Source organism: Scomber japonicus, chromosome 6 (assembly GCF_027409825.1).
Source record: "Scomber japonicus isolate fScoJap1 chromosome 6, fScoJap1.pri, whole genome shotgun sequence".
In the NCBI taxonomy this organism is placed as follows: domain Eukaryota; kingdom Metazoa; phylum Chordata; class Actinopteri; order Scombriformes; family Scombridae; genus Scomber; species Scomber japonicus.
Window position 1 is genome coordinate 7888322 of NC_070583.1, and position 23267 is coordinate 7911588.

At 40.5% G+C, this 23267-nt stretch overlaps 2 protein-coding genes across 2 annotated transcripts in view; both read left to right on the forward strand.

Moving 5' to 3' along the window:
* Nucleotides 1-291: 291 nt before the first annotated feature.
* ywhae1 (tyrosine 3-monooxygenase/tryptophan 5-monooxygenase activation protein, epsilon polypeptide 1) lies at nucleotides 292-11362 on the forward strand. Its single transcript, XM_053320558.1, has 6 exons — nucleotides 292-546; nucleotides 2163-2362; nucleotides 3053-3159; nucleotides 3390-3596; nucleotides 4921-5057; nucleotides 9979-11362. The coding sequence occupies exons 1-6, from the start codon at nucleotides 483-485 to the stop codon at nucleotides 10029-10031; spliced, it is 768 nt and encodes a 255-aa protein (XP_053176533.1). The 5' UTR covers nucleotides 292-482; the 3' UTR covers nucleotides 10032-11362.
* Nucleotides 11363-19099: 7737 nt separating this feature from the next.
* Nucleotides 19100-23267, forward strand: part of LOC128361062 (unconventional myosin-Ic-like) — a 58367-nt gene continuing 54199 nt past the window's right edge. Inside the window, exon 1 of the mRNA XM_053321625.1 lies at nucleotides 19100-19343. Within this exon, the coding sequence (XP_053177600.1) occupies nucleotides 19254-19343 (90 nt within the window). The 5' untranslated portion in view covers nucleotides 19100-19253. The remainder of the gene's footprint in view (nucleotides 19344-23267) is intronic.

Here is a 23267-nt window from a genome sequence, read left to right on the forward strand (position 1 = left end):
TGCTTGGGATCATTTGCATCACCTGACTTCTTCTCTTCAAATGCAAATTCTGAGATCATTATCATATGTACATATGTTTTTATGATGCGGGTACAACGCTGTCGGGTATGAGTTCATTGTATTAAAATCGAGGTGGTCTACTGTGAATAGTCTCCGAGTAATTGAGCAGAAAGTGTTGCAATCGTCCCCACCTCTTTAAAGGGGCGTACAGACATTGGCCTGCACTGTCCGGTGACTGGACAGCGTATGGGAGCTGTGTGATTTATGTGCGTATGTGCAGTACCCGGATGAGACGAGCACAGCGCAGCGCTGCCGGCGGGGCGGAACACTACTCTTCATCTTCATCTTCATCATCATCATCGACCCAGTTGGTTTTCTAGGAACCGCCGACAGACCCTGGCACACACACCACCGTGCTTTTTTTCCACTAAAGATTTGTCACGTTGATTCACTTCGCTACTCTACCCGCATCTCGACACACAATGGGAGAGCGAGAGGACCTAGTTTATCAGGCCAAACTCGCCGAGCAGGCAGAGCGATATGACGGTAAGCGGCGGTGTGAGGGCCGGCTGGCAGCCTCAGAGCAGGACGTGTGTCTCCTTCTTCTAGCTAATGTTAACGGAGCGCTGCTGTACGAGGTAGCTCAGCGTTAGCCGCGGTTAGCCACAGAGCTAACCTGACTAAGACCGCCCGTTTTTTCATGCTAACTATTCACTACCATGGCCCCACGTTGGAAGGTGCTTGTGTGTTATTAAAATAAAAGCCACAACCAGCAAGGCGCTGTGTTTTTAAAGGGGAATTGTTCGGATGTGACTGACAGAGGCTAACGTTAGCGAAGGGGCTACAACAAAATGGCGGATTAGCGGAGCGTGAGCTGTCAGGAGTTGCCTCCCCTGCACCACGCTAGCTTCCGAAGCTTAACGCTTTAGCTACTGGCTTGATCAGCTACTTTAAGCACCCCGGTGTCATATTAACATTCATTGTAACCATATTAACGTATGGAGCCAATTTGAACATTAGCGAGGCAGTGAATGAGTGTGAGTGTGAGGGCAGCTGTTCACTTGGTGGGGTGTTCCCCCCTGCAAGCAGTCTGTACGGATCGATGGGGTGAAAATGACTCCCTCTTGCTCTCTCTGGTTCACTCCTGTCAGACTGTCATACCATTACAGGCCTTGTAACGGTTAGAGGCTGTTTTTAGACGGCTGCTTGAAGCTACGGTCATACGTTGCCCGGTAACGTTATGTGAATGTGCCATGACTCATTCACGAGTGTATTTACAGAGTGATTTATGGTTTTACTGTTTTAAATGGGAACCTTTCTACAATCTTAGTTAGTCGTATTCATAAAGCTGATCTGCATCGGGTTATCAAATGTTAACATGCTGTATTTCTAAAGGGTTGTAAAGATTAGTCATATCCTCCCATAAATTACATCAGCCCCTGCCTCACAATCTGAAAGTCCAATCTGAACGATTTGATCAATGAACCCACACATTAAACCATTATTTATTTTTCTTAAGTAGTACCACCTTTCTTCATTTTATTAAGGTGATTATTAACTTTACTGAAGATGTGTCATCATTTGAATCAAAATCAGCCAGCCATCATCAATGTCTTTACAGCTTTACAGTTTCAGTATACCGTCATGAGACACATATCAATGATCTAAGTAAGTGGTTGAGATGTGTGTGTGTGTGTGTGTGTGTGTGTTTGCTGGATTGGTGCCAGTGGATAGGTCGAGGTTTGGCTTTGGTCAGGACACCGCCTCAACATGAACTCTCAGCAGCTTCTGCCATGTCACAGTTAAACCCTTAACATACGCTGTAAGCTGTAAATGATTACCTCTGAGCACCACAGCAATGCCAGAGCTCCTCATCCTTAATGCATGATTTTGCCCATCTGAAAACCCCATGGGTCTCTAAGGCGCATTTAATCCACCGTTAGGACCATTAATGCATATTGTCAAGTCAAATTATGCAATTCTATTTTTTTTTAAGTATGTGCAGATGGTAGACTAATGGGGTTTCACAGAGGTAAAATTGACAGCTAAGTTTTTAGGCATACTCTCAGGATGGCAGGTTGCAGAGATACATGATCTTCTGAATAAAATGATGCAACAAGAATACGAGTGCTCACGGGAGTTTTTGTATGCCTCCTCAACAGAGATGGTGGAGTCTATGAAGAACGTGGCGGGCATGGACGTGGAGCTCACAGTGGAGGAGAGGAACCTACTATCAGTGGCCTACAAGAATGTGATCGGAGCTCGGAGAGCTTCCTGGAGGATAATCAGCAGTATCGAACAGAGGGAAGAGAACAAGGGCGGAGAGGAGAAACTGAAGATGATCCGGGAATACAGGCAAACGGTAAAGCTTCCATAAACAAGCTGAGAACAGCTACATAGATATTATCTGTCAAGTCAGGAGCACTTGTGTGGGGTCACCATGTGTCACTGTCACTAATCTGTTCCTCATTTCAAAGCATCTCAGGACGCACTAATGTGAGATCACGTTTAATATTGATAATACACACTGTGAGCAGCTACTGGACAGACAGCATCTGAGTCATGGTTGGCAAGTTGTGCACTCTCCTGCTTTTATGAAGGGAAATAAGAGCTGGCTATAATTCTGGGAGAGGCTAGAGTGTGTCGGAGAGATGGGAGAGGCAGTTGGACTGCAGTCAGTGATCTAATGGGATTCAGAGATTCATTTCGTTAGTCATTCTTCGACTCCCTTGGGGGGGACACTTTTTTTTTTTCTATCACCATTATAGCACCTGGTGAGCGTTGAACACCTAAATTTGATTAGTAAGAATCAAATATTGAGGCTGCAGTAGAGCGTAAGGATGTTGTTAGCATGGAGTTTAAAGGGGCATATTTTTGGCTGCACGTGGACAGTCCACACTGACCCCTCCAGTTATGGACAGATGAGTCACTTAGACCCTCACACCCACACAGAAGCATAGAGCATAATTTGGACTTTAAAAAGGGCTTCAGTGGCAAATTACCAAAATGTTTTTGCTGATCAAATAATCATCTTCTGTTTGTTTTGTGGCAGGTCGAGCAGGAGCTGAAGTCAATCTGTGGTGACATTCTGGAGGCACTGGAAAGGCACCTACTCCCCTCTGCTGTCATGGGAGAGTCAAAGGTCTTCTATAACAAAATGTAAGAGCTTTGAGTTCAAATTAATATATTAATAATTAATACTAAAAAAAACCCTACTAAGTCCTGGCAGAGAATGCTGAATAAGCTTTTGTCTTTGCTTTTTTAAGTGAGTGCAACAGTTTACTAGTTTCATCATACAGTACAGACTTTCATCTAAAGAAAAGTCATGAGTCAGAGTCATGAAAGTCAATATTGTGATCACTTCTCTTTTTTTTTTCCCCCTACTCCAGGAAGGGTGACTACCACAGGTACCTGGCAGAGTTTGCCACCGGCAACGACAGAAAGGAGGCAGCAGAGAACAGCTTGGTGGCCTACAAAACCGCCACCGATCTAGCCATGTCAGAGCTGCCGCCAACGCACCCCATTCGCCTCGGCCTCGCCCTCAACTTCTCCGTCTTCTACTACGAGATCCTCAATTCGCCTGATCGCGCTTGCAGGTGGCTGTTTGTGCTATATTATGTTTCTTATGTGTGTCTTTAGCTTTCACCAACAGTGGTAAAGTAGAGTCATCTGTTAAAATGTGATCACAGCAGGTTGAGTAATAAAATGTTATAACAGGGTTTCTGCCAGAAAAGTGGTTAGTGTTAGCCTTCATTTGCTTAAAAAACAACAACAAAAAACCCCTTTTAAATTCATTATCATGCATCAGCACCCAAGTTCATCAATAGAATAAACTCTAATTTGTAATGTATTAAGTGTGTTGTCAATACTTAGTCAGCAAAATGTTGAATTGAAGCATTCGCAGCAGCAGTGTAACACCCCTGTCCTCTCTTCTGCCCTCTGCTGTAAACACACATCGGTCTAAGTGAGCAGCTGCTCTCATGTCTCCTGAGTCCCACTGCTTGTTTTTAGCCAAAACAACCAAGATACTGAAACTTGGCTTGTGTCTTGAGGCAATGTTGCATTTATTAATGACAAATAGGCACTAATTACAAATTACAAATTCGTATTTATTCCGTAAAGAAGCTACGTTACGGTTAAAATTAAAGTACTATACAGAATGATTGAAACTCTGCATAAGTAGAGCTGCAATTGAGTCACTTAATCAATTAGTTGATCTACAGAAAATTGGTTTGCAACTATTCAGGTAAAAATTGATTAATTGTTGGAGTCATTTTTCAAGCAAAATACCTAGTAATTAACAGGAACCAAGCAGTAGAAGAGCATAGCACCCAAAATTGTAGGTATGTCTGTAATAGTGTGAAGAGATTTAAACACAGCTACAGATTTGGGAGTTAAAGTTCATCAGACAGTTGGTGTAGGAGTGTTGGAGACCTGATAATAAAGAACCCAGGTGCCGCCTCTTGTTTTCCATCACTCTTCACTAATCCTCCCTGGTTGCTGTGCGTTACATTGTTCTGACTTGCGAGACTGAAACTTTAGACTCTGTGTTCATATTCATGTTGATGCTCTTCCAGCTTAAAGTATTTAATGTATTCACCACATGAATACATTAAACATGAGCTTTTCATGTTTATTGATTCATCACATTAAATCACAGAGGATAAAAGTGAACTTCTGTTAATATAGATCAATTAAAAAAAAAAAAAGTCTAAATGTGTGTATATATGAAAACAAACCAATATATTGATGGAAATACAAGTGTGTAAGAGTCATGTGGTCTGTATCGATCTTCTATAAAACAATGCCACACAGCCTGCTACGTATTCAGGATCAGACTGAGGGCCACTTCATGATGTCATAATAAATATTCATCTTCTGAAGCACAGTTACGAAGAACTGCTGAATCTGTTTCCTCAGGTTGGCAAAAGCCGCGTTCGACGACGCCATCGCAGAACTGGACACACTGAGTGAAGAAAGCTACAAGGACTCCACACTTATCATGCAGTTGTTACGTGACAACCTGACACTATGGACTTCAGATATGCAGGGAGAAGGTAAGACGCTGACACATAACGCTCACACAGTTAGAAGACATGACACAGATAAATCGTGTGTACCTGTTTATCTATAGAAGAACTTCTTTTTGCAGGTATAGATGCTGATGCACTGATGAACTAACTCACCCCCCACCCACTCATCTCTTCTCACCCCCCTAAAACCTTTGATATTGATGACATGTTCATTCTGTGAGCAGCTTTATATGTTCTGATGATGTTAACATGTGATATTGTGCTCAACTCTTTACAAGGAAATGGAAGATTAGGAAATTAACCCAAAACCCGGAAGAGCTTGGGCTTATTTTTAAGATCGGTTCTTCTAACGGTAATTTAAGAAACTTCAGGAGTGAGAGCAAAAACTCAGAATTTCTGGTTGTTCTGTCCTTTCTTCTGCGCTCTGAGAGAGCACACACACACACACACACACACACACAGGCAGCAGAGAAATTGCAGTGGAAACAGTGAACCAGGTGAAGTAAAAGATAACCTCATCAACATGTAGGAAAGCATTCACTGCTGCAATGTTTTACATAACCAATAAATTGTTATGAACAAGGAAGTCTTTCTTTATGTAGCCTAACTGTTTAGCTTAGTTTGTAACACATATTCAAAACTAGTCAAATTCTTGTAGACTTATCTAGTGGCAGTCCCCCCTCTTCTCAGTCCAGCAGCTCCCTCTATCAACAGCAGAAAGAGGAGGACAGAGGACAGGAGCAATGACTGTGCTAGTAGTGACAGACTTCTGTGCTCTGCATTCTTTCTAAACTTCACTCTGAAGTTTATTGTTTGTTAATATTAATTTTATTGACATTTTAGTTGTTTGTTTTTTTTTTCAAGTGAAATATTGAGTTTATAGTGAATTGCAGTGGTAAGCATTTCAGTTGCTGCTCGAGAAACTATATTGTTGTATTTTAAAACATGAATCAGTTCTAATGCTGTTCTGAATTTACTCTTTAAAAAAAACAATGCTCCTCATCTTAAACAGTTCTTTAGTAATTAAAAAGTAACAGATAAGAATATTGATAAAGAACCGAACCAATAAGGAGGATTGAGGAAATCCCAGCTATCCCCACCCCTATGACAGATTTACATTTAATGCTTGTCGTAGCTTTGTCATCATACAGAGCCCAGGAGGTATCATGGAGAGTTTGTGCTGCTCTCCATTTAATTATTTTCTTGTGTATTTTTCATTGTCAGCTGAAAGTTTAAAGATGAAAAAAGACAACATTACATTTTGAAGCACCTCAGAAGCCTGAACTTTATAAGAACTTGATGTCCACTGTGTCAACATTTTTACAGCGAAACATTGTGATCTCAAAGAAAAGAAAGTGTATATATCACATATCATTCCAAGATCTTAATAAAACCATGTCAAATGTGTGACTGTGACATAAAGAAGCAAGACTAATAGCATGACGGTGATACTTTATACTAAATGGATAGTATGAGATTTATTTTTTCTATGACCTCCTTGGCTCTGCATCATCAGATTTCATTGAATAATATAGCATAGTCGTCTGTATAGGAGCTTTGAGTACTGGACCTTGGTGCGATAAGTACAGTTGTTTGAGAGTCTCAAATAATTAGTCATGTGTATTTATCTTTTCTTCATACATGTAGTCCAGTTTCCTTTTGTTTAGCATCCTCTTGAGGAACATACACCAGAGATGAATTAGTTAGGTTGTTAGAAGAAATGGGCACTCACAGTGTTCGACCCCTCTGGAGGGCTTTAAAATGCACAAAGGATCTGCTCCTGTCTCATAGCCATCCAGATGAAGGCTAATGTGATTTGTCTGATCTTAGATGTTAGATTAAAGTTGAGATACTGGAGAGAAGGAAAAAAAGAGTAACAAGGACATCTGGATGTTTAAGGTCAATGAGGGTGAGCCCGGATGTTAAAAAAAAAGCAAAATCAAAAGTCTGGTGTACATAAGGCTGCTTTTTCATGTTGCACCACTGAAAGATTTGAGGAACACGACCAAACGACAATACTGGGATTTAAATGTGATCATTTCAAATGAAAGTACAGGCAGAATAAAGCACAGGACTGTAGTTATAACAAGCTGCAGTTGCTTGTTGTCCCTCCATGTTATTAATTTATTACTTAAAGTAACAGTTGGTCAGCTATGGTAATAATGACAAACTGCTGCTAAATCAAGACCACTTCACAGCCCTGAAACCTGGAGATCCAGATTCAGAGGTTTTTACGGTTATAACCCTAAAACAATGATATGATACATTTGATACTTGATACACTTGTCATTGACTCAATCCAAATGTCCAGACTTGTCCACTTGCTGACTCAAGGACTTAATGTAATGAGGCTTATATTACATAAATGAATACTCATGTGATTAAAAAACATTCAGGAAATATACTTCAAATGGATTACAGGCTCAGGATGTTGACATGTCATAGTATATATGACAAAAATCTACGAGGGCTCATGACACCAGGTTGTATACGTAGACATAGAACTTACTGCTATGGGAGTATTTTATGAAGAGCAAAAAGACAGTCCTCTTGTTATTTTTTAAACATTAAAAATCATACAATGTTGTCTTTTTCTACAAAGCATCATTGGTCAGATGCAGAGGCTCCAACATGCTGAGCATCTTATAACCAGACAGCTGAGATGTCTGTTGAGTTTTCTTCACTTGCTCTTTGAAATAACGTTAATTAGCTGCTGCTTCAAGTTTCCTGGCAACGGTTGTCTTCATCAACAGTTAAGATTCTGTTAATTATTAAAGTTTGCACTCTTTCATAGCGTTTTCTCCATAAACAGTCTATCCTTCAGCCCTTGTTTGATTCATTTTCTTTCCTTCCTCCATTCATTCCAGCAGTCTGCATTACAAAAGCAGCCATGTCTGGCCGAGCGTCCACCAGCACCTTTCTTTCTTTCTTTCTCAGTGACTCATCATCTCTCTTGTCTTTTTTTTTTTTTTTTTTTCTCGTTCCCTCTGCTGTAGAGTCCTAAAGGAAACAAACCTGACTGTTCATTTCCCATGTTAACTGTACTTTGTAAGTGTTGCTCACCCAAAGCCTTGCTGTGTGTGTGGCTGCCTTTTTATTTTCCTCTCCGCACTAACACTCACTCACAGTTTAATCTTTCAATGCATTCACCTGCTGCTTTGTCACTCGATCAATAGGTCGGATCTTTGATAAATTATCGGCAGGCAGAATCTTTGATCAGCAGTCAGTTGATCATTCACTTTAGTTGCCTGTTAGACCTGTATCTACACCCAGGAGCAGAGGTTTAGATTATTATTGGCATGTTACACTGTTCGTGTACACTTCACTGCATTTAGTCAACTCAAACTCACGTGACTGTGGTTGAGGACAAAGCAAAGAAAACCCTGATTGATTTGTATTGAAGTAATAAAGCATTTGAGCTTCTTCATTAGGAGCAAGTTGAAGATGTCAGATGCATCTGCATGTGTGTTTTTGTGTAAAGGTGAAACTGACTCAATATAGTCCAAGCACTCTTTTTTCTTTTTTTTTCTTTTTTTTCTTTACACTTTCAGTTTTTCAGACAGTTTTTTTGATTTGCATTTGATTCCTTGTTTCACCCTCACTGGACACTGGGGGGAGGGGGAGTTAAGTTTGGGTTCAGCATGCAGGAAATTGCCGAAATCTGTAATTAAGGCTAATTATTCAGTTTTTTCAGATCTTCATGGAAAAAAGTTTTTTTTTTAAGGGTGGAGCAGATCAGTTTAAACTGAATTTCATTTGGATTTAATGTTTCCATGCATTTGAAAGTTGTTTCCTGATGCAAGAACCAGTAAAAATAAATGAGGTCAGCTCAGATACTGACAACAACCAAAGATGAAAATTAGGGGGAAAACACATCATTTTTTAACTTTCACATTCATTTAAAATAAACAAATACTTCCCATTCTATTGTTTTCATTAATAATAGAAAGAAATAACCTGGGCTTTACTGTTGGCCACATTCCAAATTGAATGTCCCACAGTTTTAATGTACCTGTGTTGGGAGAAGATTGATGACTTGCTAATTTGCTGTTGCTATACCGTTTTTCATCATAATATGCAAATTTGTGAGGTCAGTTTTCAGCTTCCTCGTTTGTGGCCAGCAACTGTCAATTATGTTACTAAAATATGATTTTATCAGCTGTACGTTAGCTAGCAGTCTCATTTAATAGCAACAACCCTGTAAAAGGCAACTTAAATCTGCCATGAGTATTATTCTTGTGTTACACTGCAGAGCTTTTTAGTCCTGGTGTTCAATCTGCTGTCAAATCATTCTAACATGTTCCTGCTTTGCCTTCATACCCGTTCTAATGTTCATACAGTGTGTTTCTGCTTTTTAATGTTAAAAAAAAGGCTTTTCAGATGAGCTGAGGAACGATAAGCTTGGCAAGCATAACGCTATCGTGACGTTAGCTTGGAGTGTAAACTTCCTCAAATCCAGTAAAGAGCAGGACAGAGTCACGAATGTTGGCTGGCATTAGCTAACGTTAGCTGACAAAATCCAGGACTGAATTTCTTTTACACAGAAGAATACTTCATGGGAGATGTGCTGCTCACAAACAGAGCTTTTTAATACCTGTTATTTATAACCCCAACATTATATATAGTTAACTATGTATTGTATAGTGCTCCTTTGCTTTAGAAGTGACTAATGCTTGGTTACTAGTGTAGTTAGGTGCAATAACTGCAGCTTACGTTAGCATTAGCAAACAAATGCACTTTTTTATCATTTTGTTACACTTTTGCCTTGTTTTTTGTTTGTTTTGTGAAGGCTTAAAACAAACCTCACCCTCCAGACTGTTAATATCCACTGTTCTGGGGGGCGGGGGAGGGGTTTAGCAGTCAGTGGGTTTTTGTCCTGCCTGCCTGTGACTCAGCATTAAGGCTGGAAAACATGTTTTTGACTTGGACTGTTTTTCTTTACCAGGTGAAGAACAGAACAAAGAGGCACTGCAAGACGTAGAGGATGAGGCCCAGTGAGACTATGCCACCAACAGCCAACAACTTGAGACCCTCCCCTCACCTCCTCACACTCCTCGTCCCTTCACCTTCGTCGTCCTCCTTTTCCTCAACCCCCCTCCCTCTTTCCAATATCCTCTTCCCTCTCTGCGTGTCACCCTCCTCTTCCCTCCTCTCTTCCTTTTTCCTTCTTTCTTCCACCTCCTCCGCAGCTCCGAGACCCAGCAGGGTCACGGAGCTAACAAGTTTATTTTTTCTTCTTCTTTTTTATTTTTATATTAGCCCTTACATCATTCAAGAAAAATACCACTTAATTGAGACAGTAAATACAATGTTAGAAAGACAAAGATAAAGAGAGTCCCTGGATTTTTTTTTTCTTTTTTTTTTTGTCCTGGTACAAGCGGTTCTGAAATGTTATCTTTGTTTTCATTATTGTATTTTTGTTTGTTTGTTTTTTTTGCTTTTTCCTCAATATTTTTATCAGTTGCTGGATGTATTGAGAATTTTTTTTCTTAATGTAATTACAGAAATTAACTTTTATTACTGATAATGTTGACTATTAGTTATGGGAGCTATTTTATCTGTTTTTAGTGAAAATGTCATGCGAATCATTTTACCTTTTTATGGGCAGTTTGAAAAACTAAAAAAAAAAGTGCCCTTTTGTTAACTTAGTTTTTCAGAGGAAGTTGGCAAAATTCGCGATATCCACGTGGGGCAAAGAAGTGCTTAACTTTTACACCATAGTGATTCTGTTGTCATGTTTTTTGTAGTTGTCTTTGGACTGTACTTTGTGCTGAAATACTGTAACTGTGCACACATGCTGAAGGTCGACTTATAGCTAGCTGGTGGTTTTAATTCATCAAAAGAAAAAAAAAAAAAGAAAAACTTGGGAGTTTCGTCACTTGTGTAAAAGACAAGTCTCAATTTGGCCCCCTTGCTCCTCGACAGACAGCCCTAAAATATCAAGATTGTCAGTGCTTGCATGAGTTAGCAAATATTCTTTTTCTGCTGCTCCCCCCCCCACTTTGTACTAAAGCTCCTCTAGAATCAGAGGTTTACTTTCTTCGTCGTTTCCTTTGTTTGTTCTTCTTTGTTTTGCTTCATTATGTGTAACTTGGAGCTGATTTGTACTACTGGATATCTGACTGGAGCCACAGACAGGGAATCTGTATTGTTCTTACTGAAACACAGCATGGAATTAACATTAAACAATCTAAATTAAACATTACAAACTTGACTGTTTGCTTTTATTCATTTCAACCATTCACCCAGTTTTTTTTCAGAAGATTTTTTTTTTGCTGTTTCTTGTCATGGTTCAGTGTTACATGAATAAATGAAAGCATGCAGTGTTGCTACTGTGTCTCAGGAAGTCATAATTACTGGCTTGTACTCCAGGCTGTTAAACATTTACATTATAACCTTCTTACAATGAGCTGAATACTTACTAAAACTTATTGACAGGTGTTTCGCTTTCAATACAGGCTTTCTAAAACCCCAAACAGGATGAGGCTTATCGCAGCGCTCCCATACACAGAGCAAATGTTGCTACTGGATTCTGACTAGGCAACTGTGAGCATAATCTTAAATTTATATGTTCTATTTATAGTGTTTGAGAGACAAATGCAATCTTAATGCCTGTGGTTTCACCGTGACAGTGTAGCTCATGACTCCACCACTCCTGAGTTGCAACTTTGCAAGCTGCTGATTGAAATGAGTAGCTGTCAACACTTTCACTGAGATGTGTGAGACAAAGATCACACTATTTAATTTTGTCATTTTTATAATAGATTCATTACCTCAACACAAGCCAAAATCTTGCTTCTGTGTATACTCACCAAATTTTCCTCTACCTCAATTTCTTATCCAAGCACACACTCGCATGTTTATTCTGAGAGGCCCTAACCTTTTGCCTCCCTAGTTTCAGTTGCTTGTAACCTCTGTAGCAGCTGGGGCCTATTCTACTGTTACATCACATAACAGCCTGAGCTCAGTGTCTAAATGTAGACTCGCAGGTGAAAGTGGAGGAGCCGGTTAGACAGAAGGCTTTCACTAACAGCCAGTCAAAATTACTTCCTTTTGCTAGCTGCTTTTGTACCCCCCCCTGCTGAGAGACCCTGATCAGGAGCCACCTGGGTGATAAGTTCATGCTCCCCAGAAGACAAACCTATGCCATTTCCCCACCTTTCTGAAGTGGTATCTTCAATAGAGATTGTCTTTCCGCTACAGTGGTGAATTTAATTCCATCATATATATATATATATATATATATATATATATATATATATATAGATAATGTGTGTTCATGTTCCCAAGTGGATGCACAATAATGGTTTTGATAACCGGGGCTTTCAGATACTGGCAAATACCAGCCTTTTATATTAAAAAAGCAATTTCATAGATACCAAACTCACCTGGGGTTAGGTCCAATAAGCAGACAGATATGAGTGTTCCCCAGAGGATGAAGCCTACTGACTGTGATGATCCCCTGAATCACCAGCATGTTGACATTTTCACCCATCTATTGAAATACAATGTAATATAACATCTACAGGATGGATTGGACATTGGTGAAGTTCCACACTTGGTTAATTGATGCATGGCCTCCCTTGGAATTTTGTATTAATACTCATGGTCCCCAGAGGATGAAGCCTACTGACTGTGGTGATCCCCTGCATCAGCAATCTATTGAAATATCTCAACATGTACACAATGGATTGGACCTTTTTAAGTTGTGTTATTAGTTGATTGATTGCATGGACTCCCTCAAAATGTTGTATAGATATTTATGGTGCCCAGAGGATGATCCATTTGAAATTTGGAGTTAAATGTCTCAATTATTATAGCATGGATTTCGGTCAACTTTGATGCAGACATTTATTGTCCTTTAGTGATCCCCCTGACATTTAATCTAGCATAGTCATCTAGCCAAATTTGCAAATTGTCCTACACTTTGGTTTACTTTACTATGTGCCTATGGACATGATTGGTAGGGCGTTTTTGGAGCCCATTCATTCAAATATCTGTCTACCTTTCCTCAACATAAGGTCAAAGTGTGGTTATAGTGATACACAGTCACGCAGAAAAATGTCAAGAATGTGAGATTGATACTGAAACAGAGAGGAGATGTTTTCTCTTGAAAGCCACCAGGAGAGGAGTGGTGGACTCTTCTGACTATATCAATGTGCAGCAGCTCCTCTAGTGCCCTCTGCAGGTTGAATGTGACACATACAACAAGAGGAAATGCCCATAAAAAGGATTTAAATGCCACAGTTTGCTGCAAACGTTGCTCTGCTCTGTGAGGTGTTTTCTATGACGAGAAGTGCACAGGGTCAACATGAGGATCTTATATAAGTGGACTGGGAGTTTCAGTGTAATCATCAACCTTTTACTTTACTTTTGTCTTCCTTGTGTGCACATAGCCGTCTGTCTCTTCCATAGACCGTAAGAAGTAGCGTTTTAAACCTTGTAAACTCAGACATGTCATCGCAAAATTAACTGTGACACCTTTGGCACAATTATTTATTGATATCCTAAGTCACCTTTTAGCCATGCCTGTCTTTGATTTGCCTCTGCTCTGTGTGAAGGCTGCTGCATAGACACAGGTTCTTCAGCAACATGATCTCCCTGTCACACACCTGTTTTCATTTGATAACATTTCCATCTCACTTTCAGCTCCTCTGTTCTGTTTCTCTACCCGGCTTCATCATTTTCACTGCAGACCTGCTACTACTGATGTGAAACATGTTACAGACTCTTCCAAGGTTCTTTACAACCTCATACATGGTCTTATTAAATATGGTACACACATGGAGCTGTGATTCCCAACCAGGGGAAGCTACTTGAATGCCAGGGGGACGTGGAAAGACTGTAGATTAGTTTAACTAATTAGACGAAGAGTTGAAATTGTGATTGGATTAAAAAATATATGCACATATATTGCAAAGTGTTGAAATTAGATAGCTAAAAGTTATGATCAGTGATTAAAATTCTTAGATAAAAGTATGGATAAAAAGAAATTTGAAATAGTGAACTAAAAGTTAGGGACAAAAAGTTTACATAACATTAACGGATATATTGTTGAAATAATTGGCTAAGAGTAACAGATGAACGATTAATGCAATTACAATATTTTATGAAAACAAATCATCATACATACCTTTTTATAATATCACTAGTGTAAAAGCCAGTAATAATTTCAAATGAACACATCTGAACTATGTCTACAAAGGTGTAGTAAGTTAATCTGACAAGTGGAAACATTAGACAGAAATTGTTGGTAACCACTGATTTAGAAAACCTTTTAGTAAGTGTTCCCCACACATATTCGTCTTCTGTCTGTGTATTTATCTCTAATTAAATGATTTTCTTAGTCAGGTTATGTTGCAGAACCTGTTCTCAGTCAGCGATGTAAAACTGAAAAGTTGTCACACCAACAGAAAGAACCTCATGAGTCTGTGGGAGATGTGTTGGCAGTCCGGTTACCATGGCACCTTATGCTTTTTCCTCCACTGAGCAGCCTGTTGTAACATGAAACCTCAAGAGGGCAGCAAGTTCCATCTAATCGGACAATAGATCACTCATCCTAAAACCATTTCCATATTTCTACAGGAGATGGTGGTGAATGTGATCTAAGGGAACATTAAGTGCTACAGCTTAACTATATCATCATCACATTAGAAGACACTGTTTTCCAGAGGGTTTGCTCTGGGTGTAAAGTCAGTTGCATCCTCTTCTATATCTGCAGTCTAATCGGCGTCCTCTAGCTTCCTGTGGAAACTGGAAACTACAGCGGTGTTCTGTTGTCAGATCGAGGTTACTTCTTGCAGAGTGGGACCCGGGGAACAAACGTCAATGAAATATTATGAACTTCCTCTTCTGCTGAAGAGACAGGAGTTATAAATAGCCAGGGTTATTTTCAGGCAACACTTGTGAGATTTACTCAGCCCTGGTCTGATCTGGGCTGGGCTGAGCCTCCATGTGGGATCTGGTTACAGGACTGTACCATAAATATACAGCATGAACCTGCAAACTACAGCTCACTCTGTCCTGCCCTCCGCCCTTCAAATCGCAATGCAGTGCCCAAGCACCCTTTATTCTCAGAACGGACACACACAATATGTGTTCTGTACGACGTGTACACACATGAATACACACACACACACACACACACACACACACACACACACACACACATACACATGCACACACACACACACACAGTCCATCTTGCTCTAGCAAACAGGACTGATTCCACGAAAGCTGTGTGGGTTGAACCAATATTCTGGCCCATTATTAAAAATCCACTGTTGGTCACTACAAAGGTAATGACATACAAGGCAGGTTGCACTGATTTAAAATGTTAAAGCCAGATTTTAAAGCTTTTAAAGAAGCTATCATTGATATTTTTTATATGAATCATGAATCACATGACTGCTTGCATGTGAAAAGTATGTTTCATTGAGACAAACCCACAGAGATTTATCACCTGACTGAACATTTTCTGGTCTTTCGGCTCATTCTTTTGGTTTACTGGCCAGAAAATGATTCGCACTCATCGCTCTCATCAAGCTCGTTTCCATCAGCAGCAAGCAGCTGTTTCTGGCAAAGACACAGAAAAAGTTAGCAGCTAGCTTACATTTGCCAATTGCTCTGAAATACAACTCCAAATGGACTCTCTGTATCTGCTGGCAACTTTTTGCTAACAAGTTTGTTCACTGTAAATAGTGATAATATGTTAATATGTCAGTGTTGTGTGTACAGTTCGTCTTTGCTGCCCTCTAGTGACAAAAAAACTGTTTTAAATGAAAACTTAAACAGCTGATACTCTTTGCTACCAATATCTGCTTTATTAAAAAAATCTTAATGGGAAAAAAAGGACGAAACTTCAGGATAAGCAACAGAGGAGGGACTTCTCTTCAAGGACAGACAAACGCATATGTTTCGAACAAAACTGACTTTGTGATAAGATCACATTATTTCAATACACTTTAAAGTTAATCAGTCATGTTAAAGTCAATCAATCATATTGCTGTTGTCGTGTTAGATCCACTAACATAATTCTATATAATTCTGATTATGCAGTAATTATTGTAATTCCAATTATTATAGCATTGTCTATTGTCTATTTATTAGTATTCATCACAGCTGTTGGCAATGTGAGTTAGATCCTTTCTGTATCGTCTTTGAAATCCCATTTCAGTGTGTGCGTGTGTGTGTGTGTGTGTGTGTGTGTGTTTGACGTTCCCTCTGACTGGAGCTGAAGCTCTGGTGTCTCATAGTGACTCACCTCCAGTGTGTTAAAGCAAAGGAAACACACACAATGACACACACACACATACACAGAAAAGTAAACAGAAGATTAATTTGTGATGCGGCAGTGAATAGGAAAGGGTAACACTTGACCTGCCATCCACTAACTGTAACCCCTCACATACTACTGCATGGAAACAGAAAGGAAGTACAGTCTCTACAGTTTGAGCTGAACAGATTTGGATGATCTGAACAGGAAAATAGAAAAAAATGACTGTATTTACCAAGTCTAGGACTTGAGTAAATATATTCCCCCCTCATTACTTCACTTCAAAAGACCTGTGTTTGTGGTCACTGTGTTGTTTCATTTCACTTTAATTCTGCATTAAGCAACAATAGTGTGCTTATCTTGGAAGTCAATCACTTCTTAACTATGTGTTCTTATTTTAAAATAGAACTGGGCAGAGCCTTGTATGTCTGCTCCAAGGCTGTGGAGTGTGTGTGTGTGTGTGTGTGTGTGTGTGTGTGTGTGTGTGCGTGCGTGTGCGTGTGCGTATGTCAAGGCCGTAGGTTTCCTGTTGATGCCAGGCTGTCAGGAATGCCTCCAGCCAGGGTCAGAGGTCAAAGGATGTGTGTCACTGTCATTTCCCTTCTCTCAGCAGCAGCCCGTGATGCCCCTCCACACATAACACAACACACACACACAAAGCCTGTGCCGTGCTCACACTGACAGACATTAATATGCATGTAGAAGGCATTCATCCTTGTTTTAAATACTTCTGCTCATTTAATATTTATGTAGACAACATCATCTTCGTGTGACGACAATAAAGCTACAGAGTCAGAGTAAGGTCAGAGACCTGCATTTAAAACCTATTCATTTATTCACTAGTTTAATAATGGGAAGGTTCAACATTGAGGCTGTGCAGTTGCCAGTTGCATAACGAATCTCCCAGCAAATCACATCTGGCTGTATCAGGGAGGTCAATTTGAAGAACTCAATTTGAACAATCAAATTTAATATTTGTTGTTACAAGTTTAAATGAATAGTCTGATAAGCTCCCCGTGACAAATTGTGCTGAGTAAACACAGACTATCTCATAAGCTTCAAGCATTTTCACCATGACAGTGATAGTTGGCTGAGGCATCTAAAAAGCTTTTGTCATCTAATTACAAAATAAATCACATAAAATTGGCAAAAAGGTGCATTCACAGTCAAAAACATGGATCATTCTTATGTTGAGCAACCAGGGGTGGGATTAGTCATTTCTGGGATCTGGGCAAAGACAAACTGGGACCACACCTCTGCCCATTTCAGATCACTATTTCTATCTATTAACCTAAAGATGCAGCTGTACTTTTCAATAAGTAAAAAGTCAGCCATGCGGAATGTATGCTTGAAAACATGACACAGATCAGATCACTGACTTTCAGATCATCTGGAGACCAGGAACATGTATATGAAATTTCAAGGCAATCAATCATCAGCAATCAGTCATCAGCCAAAATAGTGGATCCATCGCTCTTGCCTTTCCAGAGCAATTCTGCTTGCGTGGCTAAAACTTACAACTGATTTGCCAAACTCCATTGCATAATTGCAATAATGTGCACAAGTAAGTGGATGTGTGTCCCACAATGCTGACAGGGAACAAACAAGAATGTGCAGAGGGATGGAGTCATTAGTCGGGTCAGGAAGGTCATCCAAATAATGTGTGTTTATCTACCACTGTCAAGCTGTTTATATTCTCCTGTCAAAAAGACAAAAATGTACGAATTTTGTGTCACACTTCAGCCCTTCATCCTGGAACCCACCCTTCTCCCAGTGTGTGTGTGTGTGTGTGTGTGTGTGTGTGTGTGTGTGTGTGTGTCAGTGCCAGTGTGAATGTTGAGTGTGTTGAGGCCCAGGTTAGTCTGGTCATTGGGGACAGGAAGCGCACTGCTACGATAGCACAAGTCCCTTATTTGTTTTAAGAAAGAGTGTGGTGCATACGCGTGCCTCTTCCAAAGGGAAGCGCAGGTTGGTTCCGTCATGCACACGCACACACTAACGCATATATGCGTCACACACACACTAAATCTACTGGGCGGGTACTGGGAATATCTGAGGCAGGATGCTGAGTCCAGGAGGAAACCCTGTCCAGACTGGCCCTCTCTCTCTCTCTCTCTCTCCCTCCCTCTCTCTCTCTCTCTCTCCCTCCCTCTCTCTTTCTCTCTCCCTCTCTCTCTCTTTTGCATATGTGTGTTGTTGTTGATGTGTGTGTGTGTGTGTGTATGTACGTGTGTGTGCAATCTAAAAAAGCTTTTATGCATTTCCATTAGTTACCCAATAGCAGACAAAGGGAAACAACAGAAATGAACTAGACTACTCCCTTTATTGGTGTTCTGGGGTTACACACATTTTTCTGGCAGTCTTTTTGCCAACTAAAGACTTTCCACAAAATCTAGAATATAAAACATTCACTCAAGACATGAACGTGTTTACTCTCTACACTTTTATCTTCCCATGCACACACAAGACAAAAGGCGCATATCCTCTGCATGTGACATCCATCTTGAGCCAGGCAGCACTCCATATCCTCCCCATGATCCCTCAACCAGAGTGGTAACATCCTCTGGTTGCAGCGAGGGGAAGCTGGCCTCACTGTGACTCCGCTCTGCGGCAGGTAACACCCCAACCCCAAATCTCTGCGCAGAAGCTCATATGCTGATTCCTTTGTCAGGTAAGAGTTGAAACCTTTAAAATATGGTGTTTCTTTCCTTGTACGTGTAGGAGGAAGCTCTACAACAGCCACGTTTATGCTTTTCAGGAACCTCTTGGGATGATCTTCTGGGCACATTCTCCTCTCTGCTTGACCTAAGGAGTTTGGCAACATTCCTGAGGGAGACATTTTTCCACTGACACTCCCAACAAAGTGGAAGAGGAATACACAGCAAAAAGCAGGAGAGAGAATCACTTTAAGAGAGGGTACGGGAAAAGAAGAGAGAAGGGGAACAATGATGGAACTGAAGATCCAGCTGATCCCAACAGGGGAAATCATCCTTTCTCCGGGGAAGAATGGAGAAAGCTGCTGCCACAACTGCAAGGTCAGTTCACACACAACTGCGGCCGGGTCCTAGGCCAGGTCTGGAGTCAGATTTTTCCACTCATCCTTCGTTCCAGTGGGTTGAAAATGGTGCTGACACAGCTGAGGTTACAGGGTTCGTCTCCCAAGGGGGAGATGTTGAGAAACATTTACATATTTGAAGAACCGTAAACTGCTTCAGAGTTGGCCGTCTGTCATGTAAATTGCATTGATGAATCAGAGCAGCTGTGGTTAGTTAAATGTTTTCTCGTTTAGCTCTGAGTAATGTTCTCAGAGTTATTCACAGCTAATTATACATGTAAAGAAGAGCTGCCTCTGTGGACTTGTACAGAGAGGGGATAATATAAACATTTCATTTACATAAATAGGACGACAACATTTGGCAGCACCCAGATATTTAACAGTATGATGTAACAAAATGATTACCAAAAGAAAAGAGACTATTTAAGATAAGATGTCATACTGGAGCTGACCTTTTAAGAGTTGAAACACCTGAAGGAGATCTAACCTGAAACATTCTCCAGTGATTCATTTCAGGGTCTATATTGTTCTCCTGTGGTGTGTTTTCATATTCGTTTTAATAACTGGACAAACAAGGACAGCAGGATACTTTAAGTGCAGCTACAAATGAGTTTAAAAGCAGAACATTTATTGCAAAGGTCAGTTTTTTTTGTTACTCCCACAGACTTAAAGAGCAAAGGCTTCTTTACAGAAATTGGTCGAATATTCGTGTCAATAAAATCTATAATAGAAGAGGCAGAGAGATATTGGTTTCTGCACCAGCTGGAGTGCAACCACACACTGTAGCATTTTGTGCAATAGGCGCGGCCACGGACACGCCCCACTGTGCCTGAAATAGTTTGCCAACAGGCGACGAGGGTGATTCCCACATTGTTAGCTTTTGGGTAAAATGATTCTGGGAAATGTAGGAAATCACTTGCTTAAATAGACAAGGCGGTATAGATATACTTATGCAAGGCACAAAGCATTTCTTAGTTAAAAAGAAATGCTTTGAATGTATTGAACACAGTCCAAAATACATTTTCCCTTAATGTTAGGTTTTTTAAATTGTATTTTGAGCTTTTTGAACACATATAAAATAAATGTTACCAATAAACAACAGCACACAGGTGACACACACACACACACACACGCACACACACACACACACACACACACACACACACACACTCACACACACACCGGTTTACTTCAGTCACTTTTGGGGTATTTACAAAGTCTTACCCTAACCATAATCATACCCACTGACCCAAAAGTCCCAAATTTTACCAATTTGGGACACTGCTTTTGTCCCTAATTGAACAAACTGTCCCAATTAACTGGCCTTAAGTCTGAAAACACACACGCACACACACACACACACACACACACACACACACACACACACACACACACACACACACACACACACACACACACACACACATATCCAGTGTCCATAGTTGTCATAATGGTAATGCTCATACAGCCATACAGGCTTAAACCATCCATAAATATATACTGTCAGGAGATGTCCAATGAGAGTGCTGTAACTATATCAGTCCAAATACATTGAGCCAGATATCTTTCAGATATTTTCAGATATATGACTTCAAACTGTGCAAGCTGAGACAAGTATAAGTCTAGAGGAAGTAGGGTGTGTAAAAAAAGATGCACAATTTGTGATATTAGATGTTTAGATGTAGGGACTTCAGGAATGTGATCATAGAAATTTTGCTACAGAATACATACATCAACGATTGGCTCCAAACTAGTTGTGATGTCACAAATAATGCTTATAGGTACCAATGTAAACTGACATTTAAGGCCAGTTCAGAGAAACTTGAGCAAATTTTTTGAGGCCAGGGAGCCATTTAAAGCTGCAATTATAGCAAACAGGCACCTAAGTATCTGTTTGGCCCGCTGCCCTAATGATGTGCAGAAGAATTTTAAGTGCCTTTCTCAGAATAAAACTGTCATATGGAAATTTATGGGATGAGCTGATGACAGGACAGTATGTATTTGCTGATGCTACTTCTCTGTGTTCATCAGATGTATCAGGATTACAGCAGTTTTAATTGTGTAAATCTTGTTGCCCTGTTAGGATAACTGCATGACATAGCCTGTAGCTTCTGCTGCGTTGCCGTGGTGATGTTTCTATGCAGGGGATTACGAGACATAGCTGTAAAACATATTCGACATGTGTTACATACTGTACTGTATGCACTTGTAGGAGGGCGGTAATACAGACAGCTGATGTGTAATATCTATACAGTATCTAAGGAATGAGGGGGGACTGGGCATTTTAAAGACAGTCCTCCCTGCAGTAGAAGGCACCATTTGGTACAGTAAAGCGTGGGGTCGATACGGGATTAGGATGTGTAGTAAAAGGAATGCGGTGTGGTTAATGCAGCCTGCTGAGTGCTGGTCACTGATGACTGGGGAGGTGTGGAATGTACTGTAGCCTGGATGGGAGGAAACGACAAAGACATTCCAGTACGCTGCTTTGCCCCCCCCCCCCCCCCCTTTCCCACATTCCTCCAAGGTCAAATCACCAATGTGTATGCAAGGTGTGTGTGTGTGTGTGTGTCAGGGTCATCAATTGTTCTTTAAGCAATCCCCAACACCCTGTGTAACCTCTGTTGGTCATTTGGCGTCAAAACTTTTAAAGGCAGTTTATCTGATCTCTTGGTTCACAGACTTCTGGATTTTGCCCCACATTGTGATATTATTAACAACAAATTGTAGTATGTTCCCCAATTATGGCTCCACAGAAGCAGAGTATAGGGAGGGTAAACACTGAGGTGGGTCAGCGATATGACTGGCCTTTCCGTCCAGTACAATCCGTCTGTCTAACCTCGCCTTGTCAACAGGATACAACCTGCCTACGACTGTGCTTATGTGTGAGCGAGTGCCAGTAGTTGCAGGCTGTTCGATGCTGGATCGATCACTCCCCCCTCTGGCAGTGCTGCCATATTACAGTCCAGCTCAGGCTTTGACAGCCAGCTGACCAGCTGGTTGAGGTCACCTTCACATGGACACTGCACACGTTGTGCAACTCTGCAGTAACGTGTGTAATAATGACGGCTATTGTTTAGTGATTTTCTTTCTTTCTTTTCTTGACACTGTCCAAACATTGTCACAATACACATGCCATACTAGTGGGGATGACACTGAGGTCAAGACCTTCGAGGTTAAAGGTTCATCTAGAGTTTGAGCTCTGCTGTAAAACCTTTTATCACATAGTCACTCTCAAGCTCTGTCATTGTGAATTCTTGGAAGAGAAATAATAGAGAAACTGTTTCTTAGGTTGGAACTTCAAGATGGCAAAAATCCTTCAAGGCCCTGAAGGCATCGAGACTTCATCTGCTTTAGAGATTACTGTTTTTTCCCCCACAGTGAACATTTTATTGCAGGAATTTTAAATTGTGACGCAATGAAACAAAAAGGTGTTCTATTTTTCAGCTCAGTACTGAAATCCATTGCCTGACCGTCACATTACTTGTAACTACAGCTGCTGATGATTATTTTTGCTACCAATTAATCTGTTTTGTCTTGATTAATAATTTTATTTGTAAAAGTCAGAAAAAAGTGAAAAATGTCCCATCATGATTCCCGTTGATTATCATATATGACTATATGGCCCCATTAATCAATTATCAAAGTAGTTGCCAATTCATTGTCTGACTAATCAATTAGTAGATTAATTGTATCTATCTATCTATCTACACTGCACTGTTGAGTGTAGGGAGGGGCCCTGCAGTGCCAGTGTGAAGGTGCAGTGGCAGCCTCACTGACGGTAGAGGGTACGAGAACTCTTTCAAACCGGTATCATCACACCGGTGAGCAGTTTGACGCACCTCCGTCTCTAAATTAGTCTATTAACACAGTGTATGGGAGAGACAGATGAATTCCTAGCGGTGGC